This window comes from Leucoraja erinacea, chromosome 23 (genome assembly GCF_028641065.1).
Source record: "Leucoraja erinacea ecotype New England chromosome 23, Leri_hhj_1, whole genome shotgun sequence".
Classification (NCBI taxonomy): Eukaryota; Metazoa; Chordata; class Chondrichthyes; order Rajiformes; family Rajidae; genus Leucoraja; species Leucoraja erinaceus.
This window is the reverse complement of record NC_073399.1, coordinates 8,438,647-8,461,272: the sequence shown is the minus strand read 5'-3', so window position 1 is coordinate 8,461,272 and position 22,626 is coordinate 8,438,647. Positions and strand designations below refer to the sequence as shown.

The 22,626-nt window shown below is 40.9% G+C and overlaps 1 protein-coding gene across 13 annotated transcripts in view; it reads right to left on the bottom strand.

Annotated features, from left to right (window-relative positions):
* The window catches only part of bptf (bromodomain PHD finger transcription factor), a 108,696-nt gene that overhangs the window by 1,808 nt on the left and 84,262 nt on the right, over window positions 1-22,626 (bottom strand). For 10 of the 13 annotated variants that reach the window (XM_055653777.1, XM_055653768.1, XM_055653770.1 and 7 more), the window contains 8 exons: window positions 21,893-22,500; window positions 18,039-18,124; window positions 15,511-15,736; window positions 14,176-14,423; window positions 11,066-11,239; window positions 6,500-6,692; window positions 4,234-4,318; window positions 963-1,149 (listed from right to left, as the gene is read on the bottom strand). In XM_055653777.1, the coding sequence (XP_055509752.1) occupies window positions 963-1,149; window positions 4,234-4,318; window positions 6,500-6,692; window positions 11,066-11,239; window positions 14,176-14,423; window positions 15,511-15,736; window positions 18,039-18,124; window positions 21,893-22,500 (1,807 nt within the window). Of the gene's footprint in view, window positions 1-958; window positions 1,150-4,233; window positions 4,319-6,499; window positions 6,693-11,065; window positions 11,240-14,175; window positions 14,424-15,510; window positions 15,737-18,038; window positions 18,125-21,892; window positions 22,501-22,626 lie in introns of those variants that run through there. The other 3 variants (XM_055653775.1, XM_055653779.1, XM_055653780.1) reach the window with 2 other exon arrangements.

Below are 22,626 nucleotides of genomic sequence, written 5' to 3'. Positions count from 1 at the left end.
AAACAAACAGAAGAGGGAAACTGTACACCAAAAACAAAATTATACATAGATAATAGGTGCAGGAGTAGATGACCATGGCTGATCATCCACAATCAGGACCCCGTTCCTGACTTCTCCCCATACCCCTTGATTCCGTTAGCCCTAAGAGCTCAATCTAACTCTCTTTTGAATGCATTTAGTGAATCGGCCTCCACTGCCTTCTGAGGCAGAGAATTCCACAAATCCACAACTCTCTTTATGAATGTGCAATTTTCATGTAGTTACAGCAGGAAACCGATTGATAATAACATTACTTTACATTAATGCATTTACTTAGCACTTTTAATGCAGAAAATAGATGGTTAACTTGCAGGATCATAATCAAACACGCAAGCTTGGATAAAGAGGTTATGTAAGGATATTACAGGGGGAGAGAGGGCTGAAGACTGGAGTGAATTCCTAAGTTTGGGGACCATACCACACGATCGATCCTGTAACAGAAATAATTTGGGATACACGAAAAAATGTAGAGCTCTGCAGAGTGTTGGGAGGTTTTAAGATCTTGTGAAAAGATTTGACAATCAAGATGAAAATTAATAAAGAGAAATATGGTTGGATCTGAAGCGAATGAAAGGTATTGAGAGGGTTATGTACGATTGGTGCAGGAGAGGATACAAGTGACAGAACTTTGGAAGAACAGAAGCTGGCAGTGGGTGCAATTCGGGACGCTGATTGAGAGAAGACTGGAAAAGCAGAGTCCAGATACAACAAACAGACACCTTATAGTTTCATTAGATGACAAGAGAGATGGCTGATGTTATAGAGGATCAAGGTACCTACGTGACAGAAAGGTGATGATGTTAGGAAGCTCAGGTTAGAGTAAAGGAGTATGTCAAGTCGCAAAAAACAGTTTCATTCTTTTCCCCTTTTCCCAAATTTAAGTGCAGGTACTGTGGCAGTGACAATCAGCACTGCAGTCTCACCTATTTGCTTTGAAAGTCTTCAGTTTCTGTACAAAAAATGATTCTAGAACCTCTGCACATTGATAAAACGGTGAATCACTTGGATTATAGTAACGGCAGTTGTCGAAGATTTTGGTCATATCACCAACAAAGTCTGTTAGTTTCTTGTAGAATCGATGATGCACCCTTTCTTCCATGGTAGCCAGATCTGTAATATAAATAAGTCTCATTTTCATCAAACAATTGGATAAAATCTGAGAGGCATCGTTTTAAATATCTTCTGATCTCATAGAAGTTATACAAATTCATATTAATATATGAATTATATTATTCATTATATAATTATTATGAATTATATAATTCATGTTAATATATGAATTAGTAGCCAGTAATCCCTTCTTTTGTGGGCAGTCAGATTGAGCCTGATCTGGGTCAACATCGATAGTGAGGATGATTTTTTTTAGGCATGTCTTATGACCTCACAAGTGTAATTGGAATAAACTTGATGATGAAATGATCATATAGAGAGGAGCAACTAAAAAAAAATGGTCAAATAAATTGATTTTAAAAGAGAAAGCACTAAAGGTATTTTTTAACTGGGCAACGGAATCTGTTCAAATGCAATCCAGTCAGAAGATACAAAGTGCTGGTGTAACTCTGTGGGTCAGGCAGCCTCTCTGGAGATGCATGGAAAGGTGACGTTTCAAGTCAGGACCCTGTGTCGGGACCAACCAGTCAAATGTTTTTTGCTTCCATGGGTAGTTCTGCAATTTTATGAACTTTCTTAAACAAAAATGAAAGATGAAGTCTGGGAGTGGGCTAGGTGTTTTTTTTTTAAATGGGGTGTAATGGAAAAGAACTGGACAGGCAGACAGAATAATAAAGCATTGGAGCATGCATGCATCATTACATGGTAGCCTGACAACACAATTAACTGCTTTGCAGATAAACAATAGCCACTTGGGGAAAGTGAAACAACAGAATGGTAATTCAGTTAAAGCTCATAACCATTCCCCTCATAAAACTTCAAATGAAATAGGAATGTTTATGTCATGTAAGAAAGCACAATTTTTGTAATGAGAAAATTCTGTTAGGCTATATATTTTTTTAATGGCAAGTGTCTCACATTTTAAAGTTCTTTAAAAAAGGTTTATCAGTCTGATTCAACCAACTGGTCCATAGCAAATGTTTTCCCACATGCTTGTGTGTTAAGTGAGAAACATTAAAATTGTGTCTTGGTTAATGTCCTGTGGAGGCAGATTGTTATCATTGCATGCCCTGACCACTACCTTCAAACAGTCATCACTCCTGAGACCAAAGCTACTAAAGTGTGAAAGACCAGGGGACCGATCCCCTTTCATCTGGATATTTATACCCCTTATTTGTCATCAACACAAAAACAAGCAGCTTTCCAAGTCTGTAATTTACAGTCTGCCTTGTTTTGATTCCTCTTAAGCAAATTAAGTTTTAGAAAGTAAATGGAGACAGAGGACAGGCATGCATAACGTTACGCCAAAATGCTGATCAGAAAAGATAAGAGTGTAAATTTGCTACCAGTACTGTTTAAACTGCAAATAGACTATTATCATATAATTATAATATAAACTCCACTCCCCCATCTCCACTAAAAGTCAGTTAACCAGTTCCACAGTTTGCAGCGATGTATTCTACTTGGGGTCACACCGTGCAGAGCCGATAATTGCTGTATCATGGAACCACCCTGTCTGAGGTCATTTGTTGCCAGCCATGATTTACCCTGGTCTTTTCTTGCTTCCTGATCCACCCCTCCCCTCAATCAGCTTGAAGAAGGGTCCCGAACACTACACCTATCATCTCAGCAGCCATTCTTTATGTAACCTGCTCTGGCAGGTAAAATACTATTTCAAAGCAAGAGGACCCCAGTCTAAGTGTTGCTAACTTGTCCACTCCTTCCTCATGCAGGTGCAAAAACTCAGGATTGTGTGGCCAAGTCAGGTTTTAACTTTAAATGGGTTAAACATTGGTGTAAAAAAAGTGTTGCAATTCACGGACCGTTACCAGGGTGCGTGAGAGCTGTTCTACTGGGATGTGTTTCACTTAACTTGAGCTTGGGCCAGCGTCTGAGCAAATCAAATAACTAGAGATGCCGTTAGGCTTTAAACCAAACAGTGAGTGGGAGGGGCCCAGATGAGAAAATATACAAGGAAAAGTCAGGCAGTGGTGACATTGCTTGGTCCATCATGGATATTGACCTCCCCACCATCAGAAAGAGCCACATAGCTGCCTCAAAAAGGCAGCTGATATCATTAAAGACCAACACCACACCACTCTGGCCACTCTTTCATCACGCTGGTACCATTGGGTAGGTACAGGAGCTTGAGAACAGTTACCTCTAGGTTAATGAACAGCTTCTTCCCATCAAGTATCAAGTTCTCGAGCCACAAGGTACAACCCTAACCACAACCCTACGTCAGGATCAAAAATCTATGGCGTTTGTATAAGAGTTGCATTATGTACTTCTTAAATAAGGAAACATTTCTTCACTCAACAGGCTGTAACTCTTTGATATTCCTTTGATATGGCCAAGTCCCTGAATCTATTTAAGGTTGAGGCAGATAGATTTTTGGAGTATTCTGAAGTAAGAGTTATGGGGAACAGGCAGGAGAGTGGATTGATGCCAAGAAAAATATAACCATGATCTTATTGAGTAGCAGAGCAAATTCAAAAACATATAAAATTATAAAAGGACTGGACAAGCTAGATGCAGGAAAAATGTTCCCAATGTTGGGCGAGTCCAGAACCAGGGGCCACAATCTTAGAATAAAGGGGAAGCCATTTAAGACAGGTGAGAAAAAACTTTTTCGCCCAGAGAGTTGTGAATTTGTGGAATTCCCTGCCACAGAGGGCAGTGGAGGCCAAGTCACTGGATGGATTTAAGAGAGAGAGTTAGAGCTCTAGGGGTTAGTGGAATCAAGGGATATGGGGAGAAGGCAGGCACGGGTTATTGATTGGGGACGATCAGCCATGATCACAATGAATGACGGTGTTGGTTTGAAGGGCTGAATGCCCTCCTCCTGCACCTATTTTCTATGTTTCTAAATCAGCCTAATGATCTAATTCTTATATTTGATCAACTTTCCCTGTCAATATTGCTTTACATCCAGCCCCAGTGACCTGTGTATGTCAACTTTAACATTCGGCTCCTTCAATTGCATATCAGAGAGAACAATTGCAACAGGGGAAACCATGCACAATTATTAAAATTATCTCCTTTCTAAAAATGGCGTCAGGCTGACTGGTAAACAATACTCACCCATTGGCTCTTTGATGATACCATAATAATCTGGTGCATCGTTCGGATCTACTGGTTCCAAGAAGGGCCAAGCCATTTTATGAGCCTATTGAAGAATTAAACAGTATATTAAGCTTAAAATGCTTCAGTAAAATTGCCAACTAATAGAGCTGCAACCTCAATCTTCATTAAAAGCAATATGAAAAAGCAAGTGGAGACACAAGGAACGGCAGATGCTGGCTAGGGTATCCTAATTTCCAACTGTGAACCTACCAGGGATTGATACTAACATCTTCATGAGTGTTTATTCTTGCTTCCCATGTCACTTGAAACTCCGACTGGGACTACCACTGCTGGTGTTGTTCCCGATGTTAGGGAAGTCCAGGACAAGGGGTCACAGCTTAAGGATAAGGGGGAAATCCTTTAAAACCGAGATGAGAAGAACTTTTTTCACACAGAGAGTGGTGAATCTCTGGAACTCTCTGCCACAGAGGGTAGTTGAGGCCAGTTCATTGGCTATATTTAAGAGGGAGTTAGATGTGGCCCTTGTGGCTAAGGGGATCAGGGGGTATGGAGAGAAGGCAGGTACGGGATACTGAGTTGGATGATCAGCCATGATCATATTGAATGGCGGTGCAGGCTCGAAGAGCCGAATGGCCTACTCCTGCACCTAATTTCTATGTTTCTATGTTTCTATGGTGGAATTATATATCAGAAAAATTTCTTACTTCCAGAGAATCAAGGAAAATTTATGGAATTAGAAGGGCAGAAGGTAGAAGGAAATGTGAAATATACATTACTATTGTAAAATCCCCCATCAGACCCCAATTGGAGTTTATTAGAGGACTGAATAAGCATTCAGTCAAGGAACTAAACATGTGGATTGGGTTGCTATATTTATCCCATCTGCAGTACCACAAACTGTGCCTCCATTGTGTAACACCAGTCACTTAAGTTTACCACAGGAAAATAAATTCAAAAAGGCAGAATTGAAGGCACAGCAAATAAAGGCAAACTTCAAGTTTATATTGCGTAAGAAGGAATTGCAGTTGCTGGTTTAAACTTTGCAAGTTTTATATTCATTGATAATTATGTTTTTGGCAGTTCCATGGGGCTGAGGCTGACTTACTTCCACTCCAGGTTTGTGAGTTTTGACTAATGAGCCCAAAGGGAGAACGGCATGCAGGTGGGAAGGAAGTAGCTGGCAGGCCAGGAGGATGGGTAGCTTGAGAGGTGATTTCCACAGGTTTCTGTATGTTCCCAATGCAAGTCCTCAAGGTTTGCAATCTCAAATACTCCTTCTCCTCTTTGAGCAGTAATGGGCTGAGGTTTCCTTGGAGTCCGTGGGGATGTTACAGTTCTTTAGGAAAGCTAATTTAAGGATGTTCTGCAGTCCTCCTGACCAGATTAGATACTTGGACAAAAATAAGAGATATACCACATGTAGGTTTTAGAGGTGATCAGCACAATCCTCAAATACACCTTGGACAGTCAGCTTTTAGGAAAGTGCCAAGTTTAATAGGATTGCAAAATGTGTTTTATGAGGGATTCCTTTGACCCAGTAAATTCAACTCTCCAAAATCCCACTGCAATATTCAATAGCATAAGTCAACGTGTATCTTCCTCCATAGATTATGAAGCCAGTGATGGTCAACTGGTGCCTGGTAAGAATACCTTTGTTGCTTTGGTTCACAGATGGGAAGATGACATTCTTCGATTACAGACTCAAAATTAGAAACTTAACAGAAAAAAATGTATCAAGCAATAGCATCTCTAGATGAGTACACGTAATAACTTTAAACATTATTTGCACCTCACAATTTGTTTCCATTTCAGCTGACAGAGTAATACACAAGGCAGTGAGTTTTAAAATGTCCACAAATTCATTTAAATGTTACCATTGATAAAATGGTTTTCTTCAGGCTTATGTTAAGTTGTGCCATTTTTTAAGCAAGGCACCTTCACAGAGAGAGCTAAGAGTCTGTACCCTTCAATGGTCAACACTGACAACTAACATATATGGGTTTCTTTACAACTGACAATCCCGTCAGTTATATTTTTTATTTAGAGGATTTGGGAAGGAGGAGGGTACTTTCAACTCACTCTCCAAATCAAAGAGGACTGTAAAGATTCGTGCAGATTATTATTGGCAATAAGTATGGAAGGCTTCAGCTTAAATGACTCCTCTCTTTTAGTAGAAGATTGTTTTGAGTTGATAAAATTGACTGGAAACAGAAAGGTTATTGACAGACTGAATTAAAAGTAGGTACAACATAAAATGTCTTACTTGTAATGAGCGTAGCACCCGTCTGAGACCCTCATAGTCTTTCTCTGAAAGTGGGCTGAGCACAGTCATAGCATCTTCTGTGGACTGACACTGTGGACAGACATACTCGTCAATGAGATCTGCCTCACTCTGTAATATGCCAACACAGCGCCCATGGTACCAGTTCTGGCAACGGTCGCAGCCAATGTAAAACCTACGGGTTGAAAGAAAAGAAACATATGAACTGTTATTTGCAGCAACAATGACAAGATGCACCATTGGCTACTTATTGAGATTCTTTCAGCAGGCTCTCTTGGTTACTTATTGTAAAAAGGTAGTTCAGTCATGCAGACCAAAAGACCCTTAGTTTAATCCAGTCAATGCAGACTTAATTGAAGTAGTGGAATGCCAGATAAAGGTCACAAAATCTAGTCTGTAAAGCATCAGTCCAACTCTCATCCTCAATAGTTATCCAGATCCCTGGAGCTAAATACTTACTAAAGATGTTTGTTCCAAATGGGAAAAAAAAGTGAGAGCCACAGGGCCTGTTCTTGCGCTGTTTTGTTCAATGAAACATAAATAGTAGTAGGCTCTTCATCACTTAGAGCCTGGTCCCCCGTTCAATATCATACAAATTTGTAGATTTCTGAAATCTGTAAATCCATGTCGACTTTGTTTGATCCTGACAATGTTCCCCATGTACCGTGCTTTAATATTTTCCCCACAACCAATTTCAGGCGAACTAGTCTACAATTTCTGTTTCCCTCTCTCCCATTTAAAAAAATAGTCCGATTACATTAATTCCCATTCAATATGTTAAATCTGCTTCGTAGTCCAGGAATATTGGAAAATAATCATTTCATGCATCTATTATTTCTAGGGCCTTTCCTTAAGTTTTCTGGGATGCAAACTATTGAGGCCCCCGTGAATTTATCAGACTTTAATCCCTTCAATTTTCCTATCGACATTTTCCCTACCAATATTGATTTAATTTAGTTCTGCCCCTTCACTTTGTCCCACGTTCGGCAACATTTCTGAGAGTTTTTTTTGTAATGTCCTTCTTAGTGAAAGCAGAACCAATGTAAAAAAACAGGTTCACTATTTCTCTTGTCCACCATTAAAAATCCCCCCTTTTGACTGTAGAGGATCTACATTTGTTTTCACTAATCTTTTTCTCTTCACAAAGAGAGACGTTTTTAAATCAGTTTTTAGGTTGGTTGCAATTATGTTCTCACACTTTATTTTGCCCTTCTTAACCAACCTGGTGCCTTTTGCAGGATTTTAAATGACCCCCCCATTCCTCAGGTTGACTACCTTTTCTGGCTATTTTATCCTCTTCTTCTTTGGAACTAATACTATCCCAATTTTAGTTTTGTGTAAGCCACGGTTAAGCCACCTTTTCCGATTTATTTTTTATGCTAAAATGAATTGACAATCATGATTCATCCATGTGGTTTTTGAATGTTTGCCGCTCTATATCCACTGCCACCCCTTGAAGTAACTTTTCTCATGTAGCTGACTCGCGCCTCAATCCTTTATAGTTTCCCTGATAAATTTCGAAAACTCATCTCCAGCATAAATTTTCTCCATCCCTATCTGTATGAAAATTCTATCATGACCAATTGCTCTTCCAAAAGCGATCCAATACAACAAAGATTTCTCATTACATAATCCCAATGGTTTGTTCTCTATTTAGATCCTTAACATATTGGTCCAGAAAAAAACATGACCAACAGAAATTCAACTGATCTTCACCAGGTGTTGATTCCTCTTCTGCTAATGATGTGACTCTACCTCCTTGTCATTTTTGTTAAAACATCCTGAATCCCATTATGTTCTGCTTCCACCCCTGGCATCCTCTGAAATAACTACCTGATCACATGCATTTATAATCGGTGTGCAGTTGATTCATCAACCTTGTCAACTCATGCTTTACTGTAAACACTCTACATTAACACAACAGCTTCAAACTTGTCTTCTTAACGTTCTTTAAGATCCTGGCTGATCCTGCCCGTGCCGACCAAAATGTGCCATCTACACGGGTCATACCTGCTCACATCTGGTCTACATCTCCTCTAAACATTTCCTATTCATATACCTGTCCAAATGTAGTTTAATTATTGTAGTACCTGCCTCCACTACCTCATCTGGCAGCTCACTCCATACACCCACCATCTTCTGTGTGAAAAGGTTGCCCCTCAGGTTCCTATTAAAACTTTCCCCTCTCACCATAAACCCATGTCCTTTGATCCCTCTACTCAGGGTAAAAGAACCTGTCATTCACCCTATCTATTTCCCTCACGATTTTATAAATCTCTATGTTCATGTGATCGGAGCAGAATTAGGCCATTTGGCCCATCAAGTCTACTCCGCCATTTAATTGTGGCTGATCTATCTCTCTCTCCCAACCCCATTCTCCTGTTTGTCCCCATAAGCCCGACACCCATACTAATCACAAATTTATCTATCTCTGACTTAAAAATATCTACTAACTTGGACACCTCAGCCTCTGTAGCTACGAGTTCTGCAGTTTCACCACCCTCTGACGAAATTAATTCCTCCTCCTCTCCTCTCCCTAAAGGAACGTCATTTTATTCTGAGGCTGTGACCTCTGGTCCTAGACTCTACCACTGGTGGAAACATCTTCTCAACATTCACTCTATTCATGCCTTTCACCCCTCTTAGTCATCTTAAATCCTTGCAACAGCAGTAGCATACATCTCTACAGGGCCATTGGTTCCAGTCTGACCAAGATGTAATCCTTTCTGCTTGTACAGGTCCAGTCCCAAGCTGGACAACAACTTATTTTAATTCACGTAATGCCACTAAAACTTTAAAATTACAACACCCAAGCAGAATTATGAGCAAGCCTTAGGATTAGGGAATACCCAAATTTGTACGAGGTAGCGATTGATTTAAGCCTCTAAAATATATTAGACAGATAGCAGAAGCACAATATTGCAAAGCTTGGGAACAGCAATTTTCAACAAGGATTGAACAAATGTCACATATTTTCAACTTTAGACAGAAATAGACAATAGACAATAGGTGCAGGAGTAGGCATTTCGGCCCTTCGAACCAGCACCGCCATTCAATGTGATCATGGCTAATCATCCCCAATCAGTACCCCGTTCCTGCATTCTCCCCATATTCCCTGACTCCGGTATCTTTAAGAGCCCTATCTAGCTCTCTCTTGAAAGTATTCAGAGAACCGGCCTCCACCGCCCTCTGAGCAGAGAATTCCACAGACTCACAACTCTCTGTGAGAAAAAGTGTTTCCTCGTCTCCGTTCTAAATGGCTTACCCCTTATTTTTAAACTGTGGCCCCTGGTCCTGGACTTCCCCACCATCGGGACAAAATGTCCAAGTCAAGCTGTCAAGTTAAGATTTCAAGCCACAATACCGTTTCCACCATTAACAAAGCAAGAAACTTGAAACCTGTAAAAATCCATTGCTTATTATCAGCACAAGGCCTCCATAAAGCCCAATACAAACAAGGTAGTCTAAATACTCAACAGGTTCTATGGAGAGAAAAATGTAACATTCCAGAAATTAATTCCGGAAAAGTTCAAACATTTTTCTCTCCATAGGTGCTACCTTGACTTGCTTAGCATTTCAGTCATTTCCTGGCTCGATTTCAGATTACCAGCATCTGCAGAAATTTATTTGAGCTCCAAGATGCCTAATTCCAAGTCCTTTTTGGACAATTCATAAGTTTTTGTTTCCTGCCTTGATGTCTCGCAAAGTAAAAACGGTTCTTCAGAAACTCTGAGCAGATTTAAGATAAACTAAAATTCCCCTCAGTGACTCAGATAGACATGGAGAGAAAGAGTCACACAGACCATGATTCATTTCCAGTGTAGTTAAGACATTTTCAACTCGGATAATGACAAGTTAGTTCCTGAGCTGGATTTGGAAGACTGAGGACAGGTATAAAACAGTCAAGGCTCTAACTAGCTATGCACACACTGTGGTATTTGCATATGGAATGATTGGACATGTATAGTATGATCTGTATCAACTGGATGGCGGTTCTGAACCTCGGTACTAACGACATAATAAACCAACACAATCCTGAAATGCATTAGCCAAGGACATAATTAGCTATGCCATGTTTAACTCAACATGGATCAATAGCCAGCCAATTCCAATTGCCTAAGCTTGCAATTCTGGAGTATTTGCTTGGTCAGGTTACCAGAATGCTCAGAACCAGTGGGACTGTATCCCAGCAGAGAGTCTATGTTTTCAGATAAAGGAGGAAGGGAAGGAAGCGTACACTGATGATGATTCGTACACTAATGATGGTTGTTTTAACCAGAATGGATGGGACTGCAGAATAATGACTTGCAACATCCAAACTTAATGGAGAAAATACAAGCACAGCAGAAAATCCATGGATTATCTTTGTCAGATATTAAAAAAATGGAGTAATAACATATATTACAGGCAAGTTTACTATGATTTCATGCAGTTTGCATCACAAACAGCAGGTAAGCAGCATTGATAAAGGACAATAGTGCATGCCTGTCCCTCAATAGGAAAGCATTCAAAGGGCGATATAAAGTCTCTGTTGACGTTTCAGCTTACTGTGATTCGTCGTATGGTGTTCTACAGATACAGTAGAGCTCTTCGCTGCTGCCCTCCTGTGCTCGTTTACACTCATTGCAAATGTACTCATCCATTTTTTTAGCCTCTTTTTCTGTGATACCAACACATTCTCCATGATACCAATTCGTACAGAGATCACAGCCAATGTAGAACCTGAAAAACGAACACACACATTGGAGTGTGTTTAAGCTTCTCTCCCTCCCATTAAAAAAAGTTTCATGCAGAGGCAACGTGATGGTGCAGCATACTAGTGTGCTGACATGTTAGATCAGAGCAGGCGGATAATGGGTCTGTCCCACTTACGTGACTTTTTCGGCGACTGCCGGCACCCGTCATAGGTCATTACAGGTCGCCGAAAATATTCAACACGTTGAAAATACAGTGGCGACCAGAACAAGGTACAACTCTTTGGGCGATTACTCACCACCATGCAGGCTTCATCCCGCGACATGTCGCCAGGGTGCCGCCTGTATGGTCGTGAGTAGTCTCCTCAGTCGTCCAGAGCTGTAGCGTCTTTCTGGTTGCCGCTGAATTTTCAACATGTTGAAAATTTCCGCCGACCTGCAATGACCTATGACGGGTGCCGGAAGTCGCCTAAAAAGTCGCGTAAGTGGGACAGGCCCATAAGGATCCTGTCTTACAGAATCAACAGGCCCATCTCAACCATTTGGGAAGACAAGTTGATCCTATAGTGTTCCCCCACAGAAGAGAGAGAGTCAAATTGGACCTCACTTGTATGCCTGTCAATGGCAAATTGTTATCTGTCTGTTTGTTTTGGAATTTGGCACGGACCAAGAGAAAGTTGGTGCTTGGCATGAGAAGATTAATTAATAAAAATGAAGAAAAAAAAACAATCCATGGATTCACATGTTTTGGGAGCTTTGGAAATGTGTCCAATTACTACCTACAAAGGAATTGAGATGCTGGTTTAGGAAGGAATTGAGATACTGGTTTATACCGAAGATAGACACAAATGCTGCAATAACTTAGCGGGTCAGGTGACGTTTCAGGTCGAGACCCTTCTTGAGCCTGAATGAGGGTGTCAACCCGAAATGTTACCTGTTCCTTTTCTCCAGAGATGCTGCCTGACCCACTGAGTTCCTCCAGCATTTTGTGTCTAACTACAGATAACTCCTTGGCCAATGACAATGCTTCCAATTGCCCTCCCAGGAATTTCAAAATACTTTTTGAGTCTTTTTCTTCATTAAAGACCTATGATCAAAATAGGATATATAACTCCCTTGTCAGCAAACTAAATTTTAGTTGTACAAAAAAGTAATTTTGTTATGACAGATATCTTAGATAGCAGACCATGCATGTGATTACATTGGGTGTCGGGATTAATCACGATACTGAATATGAGGCTTGGACTCTCCTTAGATTTTGTATCTGAAGTTGTGTTTGTTTTGTTGGTAATATTCCCATAGAAATGATTATTTTCTCTTGGTTCTTCATCCAGGCTTAGAAACTTTCTCCTTTTGCTATGGTCCTTTGTCATTATACCAATGCAACAGATAACTAATATTTCATATTGATGCAATAGATCATCTTTAAAAGGTCAATAGGTCAATAATATAGATCGCGTCCCAAAATGTGGAAGTGTCATTGCATCATTTTTTCCAAAATGAAAAATTAAGCTGAATTTGTTTGATTTCTGAAGAAATATCCAATCTGGCAGGCACTACAAGCAATTGTAGCACAGAACAGTGCCATGCAGCAACAAGCATATCCATTCTGCAAATTCCTACAAGACCACATTTGAACCTCACACTTTCTAATCAAAAGTTTGACTTTTTTTTGGCAGAAAGAATGCCATTTCTGCCAAGTTGCTGGAGTAACTGGGGAGAATGGAACAGTTAGAGTACATGTGGCAGAATGTACCACACTATTCCTGGGAATAACAGGGGACCTATTCAATTTTGGCATTATGGTAGGATAGAAAAGAGGAACAACAATCAAACTTAAGTGAACAATAATATGTGATTGCAAATAACATTAAGTTAAGTACAGTCCAATATCTGTTCTATTAACAGGATTATTTAACATCCATAATCCTTTTCAACAGAACTTTTACAGAAATAGATAAGTTCGAAGCAATATCGCTTGATAGTAATTATTTTTTCACAACAATAAGATTTAAAATGAACAGGAGAATATTGGTTTTACCTGCAAGACACACAAAATGTCAACACTATCCAAAAGGACACAATTAAGAGGACAGATTATAGGATGAATGTGGGTTTCACTCCTTCCTAAATGCAATCCTGAATCATCATTGAGACAGAGTAAGTAATTAAAAAAAATTGTTAAATGAAAGCTATTGTCTCATAAAGTGTAGAAAATATGGCAAACATGTGTTAGGGTGTTGGAGTATTCATGTATTATGGACCTGCAAGTTGATGCTACATTCCTGATACATGCCATACTGTTGACAAGAAAGAGCAAAGCACCATCTGCAGCACTGAAAGCAGCCACTTGGATTATTTTGTCTGCATTCACTTTATTAAAACAATGAATTTCCAATTCCGCTACGGTGCTCTCTCCTCATCACACTGTAACGTCTTCTAGTTCAAATTTGTATACTCTTCACTTGAAGCACTGCAACAGTCTCTGCCCCAATAACTCCCCACAACAAATCATTCCATAATTCCAATAGCTTTGCCCATGCAACTTTAAAACCTCCAGATTGTAATGCTAAGTCAGAGATTTTTACATGTTCCATACTGCCTTCCTTTACAAATTTGTCAGAAAATCTGGACAGTGGCAATAGTTGTATGGATACCAGAACTCAAATAATATAGGACCAAGTAAGGACCACTTGGCCCTCATGCCTGCCCCACCATTCAACATGACCATAGCTGATCTATGCTGGCCTCAACTGCTCTTCTTGTTCCAGTTTCCCATAACACTCGATTCCCAAATTATTCAAATATTTATCTTTCTGAATATGGATATTGAGGTCTTGGATGTTAATTCCATGCATCTGCAAGAGCAATGTGATCGCTTGCATATCCTCTTGAATCTTTAACCGAGAGAAATTGCTTCAAATTCTGAAATACAGGCAGAAGAAATATTTGGCTATCACATACTTTGATTCATCATATGGTGTCTTGCAGATACAGTAAAGCTTTGTGTCCTTCTTGGATTCTTTTGAGGTAGTAGAAATCATCTTCTTCTTCTTCACTTTTGCAGGCTCCTTCTCCTCTTCCCTTTTTCGTTTCTGCATCACAACAGTCTGTATCACATTTGCAGTCGCGAGGGCCGCTGTGTGCAGAGCAGCTGCCTGTGCCTTCTCTTTCTCTTTCCTCAACTTATTCCTGTCTTTTCTCAATTCCTCCTGCCAAATGGAACAACATTTCAGTCAGTGGAATCAAATTCATGCAACAACTGTATTAATGTAGCCAAGTGCACAGGAGCAAGGAATGTGCACGTGCTTTGGTCAGAACATTACTGCAGTGTGTATTCTATATGTAACAAAGATATTGCACTGAAAAACATTTTCAAAGCTCTCAGTTTTGGATTTCACTTCCAGGCTTCTCAGACACAGGAGGACGACTGTCGGTGCCAGCACTGAAGTTTAAGTTCAGAGTATTTTAATTTACTTAATTAAGATTCAGTTCAGAAAAATCCTGAACTACACTCTTGTATTGTTGACTGACTTGCACGTCACCTATACAAATAACACATTAATGGAGGTAACGTCTTGTCAGAAATGCCAACTGCTTCTGATAAATTAACTTTGGGTAATTTAAGCATATTTTTGGTTGAATTGCCCGAGTATTCCCTGGAAGTCACGCATACGTTCTTTGGAAAGAAAGAACAATCATTCAAGCATAACCCAGTTTGAACTTATTTGGAAGGGATTAAAGATAAATTATTAAGAGAGTTATAAAATGATGAGGACATCTGATCCAAAAAACAAGGAGAATTGTTACATTAGTTTAGTTAAATTTAGTGTAGAGATACAGCATAAAAATAAACCCACCAAGTCCATGCTGACCATCGTATTCACACTAATTCTATGTTATCCCACTTTCTCATCCACTCCGTACACTAGTTGATAATCAGAAGAGGCAGATTTAACATTATTGGCAGAAGAAAATGGATGGAGATAGGATGAGTTGAATAGTTCTCTCGAAGGAACCGGAAAGACACGGTGGGCTAAATAGCTTCCTATGCTGATAAATTTTTTAAAATTTCATGCAATATAATTCTTGAGAACTTTTGAGCAGCTGAATCCATTATAACTTTACATAGAACTAAATAGCTTCCTTTCAAAATCAAAATGTCTTCGTCACCATTGTGTAAAATAATATCTTAATCATATATTTCATTGCTGTGCGCTTAGTTTTAGATAATATTTAAGGTTAAAAACATTAAGGTTAATGTTACAAGAATAAGATGGATGTTTAATGTTTACATACCTGCACCTCAATTTGAAGTTCTTTGTCTAATAATGCCCTTTTTTTCAGGATCTCAGCCTTCAATTGCTCTTTGTGTTTAAACAACAGGGCTGATAGCTTGGTGGCGTTCTGTTTACTGCGCTTCTGTTCCACATTTTCATCTCGCTTTTTCTTCTTTGCTGCTTGCTTTTCTTCCTTATCAATCTTATCCAGGATGTACTTCATGACCTGATTACATACAATCATTCTGCATCCAACAAAGGAAATAAAGAAAATTGATCGCTAATGCACTTCATGGTGATTCAATACATTATCTATCAAAATTTCACAGCAAATTGTTAACCATAAAAATAAAATTCGATGCAATAAAACATTATGAAAGACATGTTCAGGAAGCAACTGCCAAGATCACAGGTTGATTAAGCTCCCTCTTCAGACATACCACTGCAGGGAAAGCATTGAATTTGCTGTTTGTTGCACAATTTAAACAAAAAGACCGTGACCTATTCTCTAAGACCAAGAACATTAGCTGACTGGACTTGCACCAACAATATCAGTGTGGAGATAAATTGTTACTAATCTTGAGATTTTTACTTTCTGAAATACCATTCAATACATATATTTCCATCTAAACCACTAATGAGTAGATTGCTATGAAAAACCTATAACTATTCACTATTGGAATAAAAAAACCCGGATCTCAAGATTATGGAGATTCGGTATGTCAGAGAAGATCATCTTGAATTTCTACAGGTGTACAGTAGAGTGCATATTGGCCTGGTTCGGCAACTTGAAAGCCTAGGAATGAAGAAGACTGCAAAAAGTTGTGAACGCAGCCCAGTCCATCACTGGATCTGACCTCCCCACCATCGAAGGGATTTACTGGATTTGCTGCCTCAAAAAGACAGTCAGCATCGTCAGAGGCCCATACCACACTGGCCACACACTCATTTCACCCCTGCCATTAGGAAGGTACAGGAGCCTGAAAATTGTAACGTCCAGGTTCGGGAACAGATTCTTCCCTACTGCCATGATGCTATTAAACACTACAACCTCCAATAAGCTCTGAACTACATAGACTATTATTGTTATTATTGCACTATTATTGTTTGTTTGTTTTTTCTGTGTGTACGTCTGTGTGTGATGAATATGTGAGTATGCGTGTATATGAGTATGCGTGTGTATATATACACACACACACTTAATTTTTTGTTCTCGTTTATTATATTGTTTACAGTGTACCATGTTTACATATTCTGTTGTGCTGCTGCAAGAAAGAATTTCATTGTTCTATCTGGGACACGTGACAATAAAACACTCTTGACACTTGACAAACGAGGGAAAACAATGGTGCAAATGAATCTCAAGATTGCAGTTATATTTTATTACAGGCAAATTTTATCACGTGCATTCTCAGATTTTGTAATATAAATCGGTATGTGCAATATAAAGTAAAACTGGAATTCTTCTTCATATAAAATTAAATGTTCTGATTAACCTACAAAATAATTTGGTGCTTCAAATAAACCAAAAATAGTTACCAAAAGCAAGATCTCTCAATAAGGAAATTCCTTTTAGTAATGGCTGATAAAAATGGCTCAGAAATTATAAATTGTTGCAAGCAATTACAAAGGATTATGGTGAATAATCCATCAGAGCATTTTGTTAAATTGAGGGGTGGGACAATTAAAACACCAGGTTAGAGCCAAGTTCTTCAATTATTTCTGTTCTCCACTTCAAACAAAACTTGCAGCATCATTGAAGTCCAGGAGAAGACATTTTATGTCAGATTAACAACTGCTTTCTCACGGCAATTAAAGTTTTGGGGTTTTTTTGTATAATAAAAGAGGACACTGAACTATTTGAATAAATCAAGAACCGGTTTCTCATTCTAAATGCCCTTTGTCAATTAAAGGTTAGAGCGAAAAGAAAAATGGCTCACTTAAGCAAACTAAACAAACCAAGAGGGTACTTTCAATTCTGTGAAAGTAATTTCCTTGCTATTTGAGAGACTGTTGACTTAGAAACATAGAAAATAGGTGCAGGAGTAGGCCATTCGGCCCTTCGAGCCTGCACCGTCATTCAATATGATCATGGCTGATCATCCAACTCAGTATCCTGTACCTGCCTTCTCTCCATACCCCCTGATCCCTTTAACCACAAGGGCCACATCTAACTCCCTCTTAAATATAGCCAATGAACCGGTCTCAACTACCTTCTGTGACAGGGAATTCCAGAGATTCACCACTCTCTGTGTGAAAAATGTTTTCCTCATCTCGGTCCTAAAAGATTTCCTCCTTATCCTTAAACTGTGACCCCCATGTTCTGGACTTCCCCAACATCGGGAACAGTCTTCCTGCATCTAGCCTGTCCAACCCCTTAAGAATTTTGTAAGTTTCTATAAGATCCCCACCTCAATCTTCTAAATTCTAGCGAGTACAAGCCGAGTCTATCCAGTGAATGATCCAGTAACTTCACTGAATGATAAATTATATTTATATACATGTTCATAACTTTATTCAGTACACATTCTCTTTAGGAAAATATACCTCTGGTTTTCTTCCCGCTCAGCAGGCGACATCATTCTACTCTTGGCCTTCAAGTGCTCAATGACAGCATTTTGTTTCATTACCACCTGAATAAAAACAGTTAACAAATGAACAATAACTTCACAGAAGGAAATAATAAATACCATCAAGCTTTAAACAATTACCAGAAAAGAAATGGGGAGAGATTAAGTAATAAATCTATGGATAAAATGCATGATATATTTATGGACATGGATGGTGTAGTGGGAGGTGGAATTTTTGTTGGTGGTGGAATTTAAAAAAAGATACCGCATGGAAACAGGCTCTTCGGCCCACCGAGTCAATGCCAGCCATTGACCAGCTGTTCACATTAGTTCTGTTATCACACTTTCACATCCACTTCTTAAACACTAGGGGCAATGTGGGAGGAAACTCGCGTTGTCAAAGGGTGATCGTGCAAACGCCACATGAGCAGTACTTCAACAGGTCAGACCAAACCTGGGTCTCTGGAGCGTTGGATACTGTGCTGCAACCGAATTGAAACATATAGAACAGTGAAAGGCTTGAATAGAGTGGATGTGGATAGGATGTTTCCATTAGTGGGAGAGTCTAGGACTAGAGGTCACAGCTTCAGAATTAAAGGACGTTCTTTTAGGAAGGAGATGAGGAGAAATGTCTTTAGTCAGAGGGTGATGATCTGTGGAATTCTTTGCCACAGAAGGCTGCAGAGGTCAAGTCAGTGGATATTTTTAAGGCAGAGATAGATTTTTGATTAGTACAGGTATCAGAGGTTATGGGGAGAAGGCAGGGGAATGAGGTTAGGAGGGAGAGATAGATGAGCCATGATTGAATGGCGGGGTAGACAATGGGCTGAATGGCCTAATTCTACTCTTATCCCTTATGACCTTATCATGGTGAGTGTGGGGAAGGATGAAAAAAGTTAGCTAGCAATGTTTAATAAACAGAATAAGAGAGGATGGAGAGAGTGAAGGACAGGAACACAGAAATGTCGCCAGGATTATGTTGACACTCGGTGAGATAGTAGAATGACAGAAACAACTACGTGTACTGGGGAGTTAATGTTGTGTCCATTCTGGAATAACTATTTTTAAATCTACTTGCTGGCTTAATTGCTAAAGCAGAATGCAACATAATGTATTCAAGTCTAAATATAAAAATATTTCAGCATTTTATTCCTACAACAAAATAATCAGTTTCAGGCAATTACTTTATGCAGTTATTTCAAAATTTGTTACTTTAACCACTGGGGTTCAAGCAAATAAGGTTAAACAGATGAAGCATACTGATCATTTGGTTATCAAATTTAAAAAGGCTTCATTAGAAAACCTACAAATAGCAAGATTCGGAGGGTTGCCATTATCAAGTGCTGTGACCTTTAAGGTCAGCAGGATTCCCGAGATAGTCATTTTGTGTCAGGTTACTGCAGACGGTGAATGGGCTATATAGTCTGTGCACAGTGAAAGTATTCTTATCTGAAGTGCTCTTAAAAAGCAGTGTTACTCGATTAGTCCAGTTTTTAAAGAATCAATATACACTGCAGTTCCTCAAATTAAATTTGGTTAATGTATGTTTCAGAGGAAGATGCAACGTAAATTAGCAGAATGCATATTTTCAGTTGTAATTCTTTGTAGCATCAATTCCCAATTACTGCACTCGCAGAAATAGAGAGATCATCTTCAAGAAAACTAAACAAAAACCTCTTGCTGTTATGCATGTCTAACTGGTGTGGAGAGAAACATTCCGCACAAGATGAGAATTCCTTATTTGAAATTAGAATGTACAGGCACAATTCCTGTCCTTAATTTGCAATTGCCAAAACATTTGCTGAAATTTAGTTTTAGAGATACAGGTGCACAATCTTTTATCCGAAAGCCTTGGGACCAGACACTTTTCGTAATTCAGAATTTTTCGGCTTTCGGAATGGAAGATTTTTAGCGTAGATTTTAACAGCTGGCTCAGTGGTAGAGTGCTCGGCTCGTATCCGCAAGGTCGCGAGTTTGCGCCTCGATCCCGGCAGTTACTCGATCGCGAGTTTGAGTCTTCAATGTAGATTTTTCTTGCAGAATAGGAGAGAATAGGGAGGGTTAGGCTGGGATCATTCTCTGTGAGATGATCTTAGTGCGGGAGACAAGTGTAGGAGAGGTGTACTGACTGTGTGGGCAGAACTTTGGAAGTGATTGCCCACCATTATCAAAAGCCGCTGTGTCTCCCTGTCCCTCCATCTCCAGAGGAATCCGCTCCCCGATGGGCCGCTACGGCGACAAGTGGCAGTTCGCCCACAGCCCGAGCTGCGCCCCCTCATCCGCAACCCGGGTTCCTCTGGAGTTGGAGCGGGGCTGGGCTACAGTTGTTGCTGGCTGTGATTCTCTGGGATCTCCGTGCTTGCAGTGGGCCTGGGGGTCGGTGTCCCCCGATGAGGGGGCGCAGCTCGGGCTGTGGGCGAACTGCCACTTGTCGCTGTAGCGGCGCATCGGGGAGCGGCTTCTGGTGGTCCTGACGTCTCTCAGCTCCTGTCCAGGGGGACGGCCGGAGACGTCAGGACCAACAGGAACCCGCTCCCCGATGGGCCGCTACAGCGACAAGTGGCAGTTCGCCCACAGCCCGAGCTGCGCCCCCTCATCGCTGCGCCCCCTCATCCGCAACCCGGGTTCCTCTGGAGTTAGAGCGGGGCTGGGCTAGAGTTGCTGCTGGCTGTGAGTCTATGGGATCTCCGTGCTTGCAGTCGGTGTCCCGTTGGTCCTGACGTCTCCGGTCACCCCCCTGGAATGGAGCTGAGACTGGGAACTGTACCGCCCTTGCCCCCTCCCTCTGCAACTGCAAACAACCCCACAGTTCCCAGTCTCAGCTCCTGTACAGGGGGGTGGCCGGAGACATCACAGCCCGAGCCATCAGCTTCTGTCCCTACGGGGACAGCGGAGAGCGTGTTCCTCTGGAATTGGAACGGGGCTGGGCTGCTGCTGGCTGTGGGTCTCTGGGATCTCCGTGCTTGCAGTGGGCCTGGGGGTCGGTGTCCCGTTGGTCCTGACGTCTCCGGTGACTGGCACTGGCTCCAACGTGAAGACAGTGCAAAGCCCCCGCGCCGGTGCAATGCGCGGGGAGCTGGAGAGGGGAGGGAAGGGGTCACACACATGGCCGGGAAGCAGAGGGGTGTAGGTGGGGTGAAACTGAAGGGAGCGACAATTTGCTGCTGCCTGCCCGCTGAGTTAAAAAGTTCCCACGCAAGACTCACGATACACCGTGTATCGTGAGTCTACCGTGGGAACTTTTTAACTCAGCGGGCAGGCAGCAGCAGATTGTCAATTATTAACCCTCCCGCGCAATATACCCTCACCTTCTCTTTTATGAAAGGGGATTTAGTTCCCCTTTCTTCGAGGACCGACCGGAGGTTCCGCTGTCACCTCTGCGGGCCGCCCTCGGTGAACGTTTTCAAGGACCTTTCTTCAAGGACTGAAAAAAATGTCGCTATTCGGAGGTTTTCGTTATTTGGATCTTCGGATAAAAGGTTGTGCACCTGTACTGCGTGGAAACAGACCCTTCAGCCCACTGAGTCCGTGCTGACCAACGATCACCCTAGTGTCTAGGATAGTTCTAGATAGACACTAGGGACAATTGACAGAAGCAAATTAACCTACAAACCTGCACACTAGGGAATGTAGGAGGACACCGGACCATCAAAAGAAAACCTACGTGGTCACAGGGGTCTCTGGCACTGTGAGACAGCAACTCTACCACTGCGTCACCTTCCATTTACATGGTGGGAATGGCAGAATGCAAAACTTCTTAATGCAATGTAATCTTAAACAAAACATCCAGAATGCAGGAGACATATTTAATTATTTGCCAATGATTATTACCTGTTTCTGAATAATTTCATTTTGGTTTGTTGTCTGAAACATATGTTCTCTTTTAGCTTCTATCTGTAGCTGTTTCTTCTGCTGCTGCTGATCTCGGATCTGCTGGATTCGTTGCAGTTGCTCCTGAACGCTGGCTGCTTGCACACTGACTACATTTTGGATTTGCTGGGCTGGAGTCAGACCTGGCTGCTGAATCTGAACAGGGACCTGAAGTTTAATTTGTTGCTGAACCGCACCCTGAGGAACCTGAGGCAGTGTCTGCACCTCAGTTGCTGCCTGAGTTGTAATTTGGGATTGAAGTGGAGATGGAAGGACTATTGTCTGAATCTGGGGTTGAGGTTGCTGGACCAGTAACTGGGGCTGAGGTGGGGACTGTACAGTTTGCTGATTCCCAGTCTGCACTGAAGGAACTTGAGCTTGTGGCAGAGCTTGTACCTTGTCCACAGGCTGGGCTTGTGCAGGTTGCGTTTGGACAGGTTGTGCAGAGGATGGTGGTTGAGAGGCAGCTAATGTCGGAACTGGAGAAGATGGTAGAGGCTGAGGTGGTGATTGAACTGGCAATTGTATTTGTTGTGCATTTGTTTGTACCGGTTTCTGTTCCAGTGCAGCTGTAGAACAAGATCAAACATATTCAGCATCTCAAATATATATATTTACATACTGTCAAAAAATAGGTAATCATTGCCAAATAGACAATAACACAATGGGAACATTTCGCTTTTAAATTCCAATAT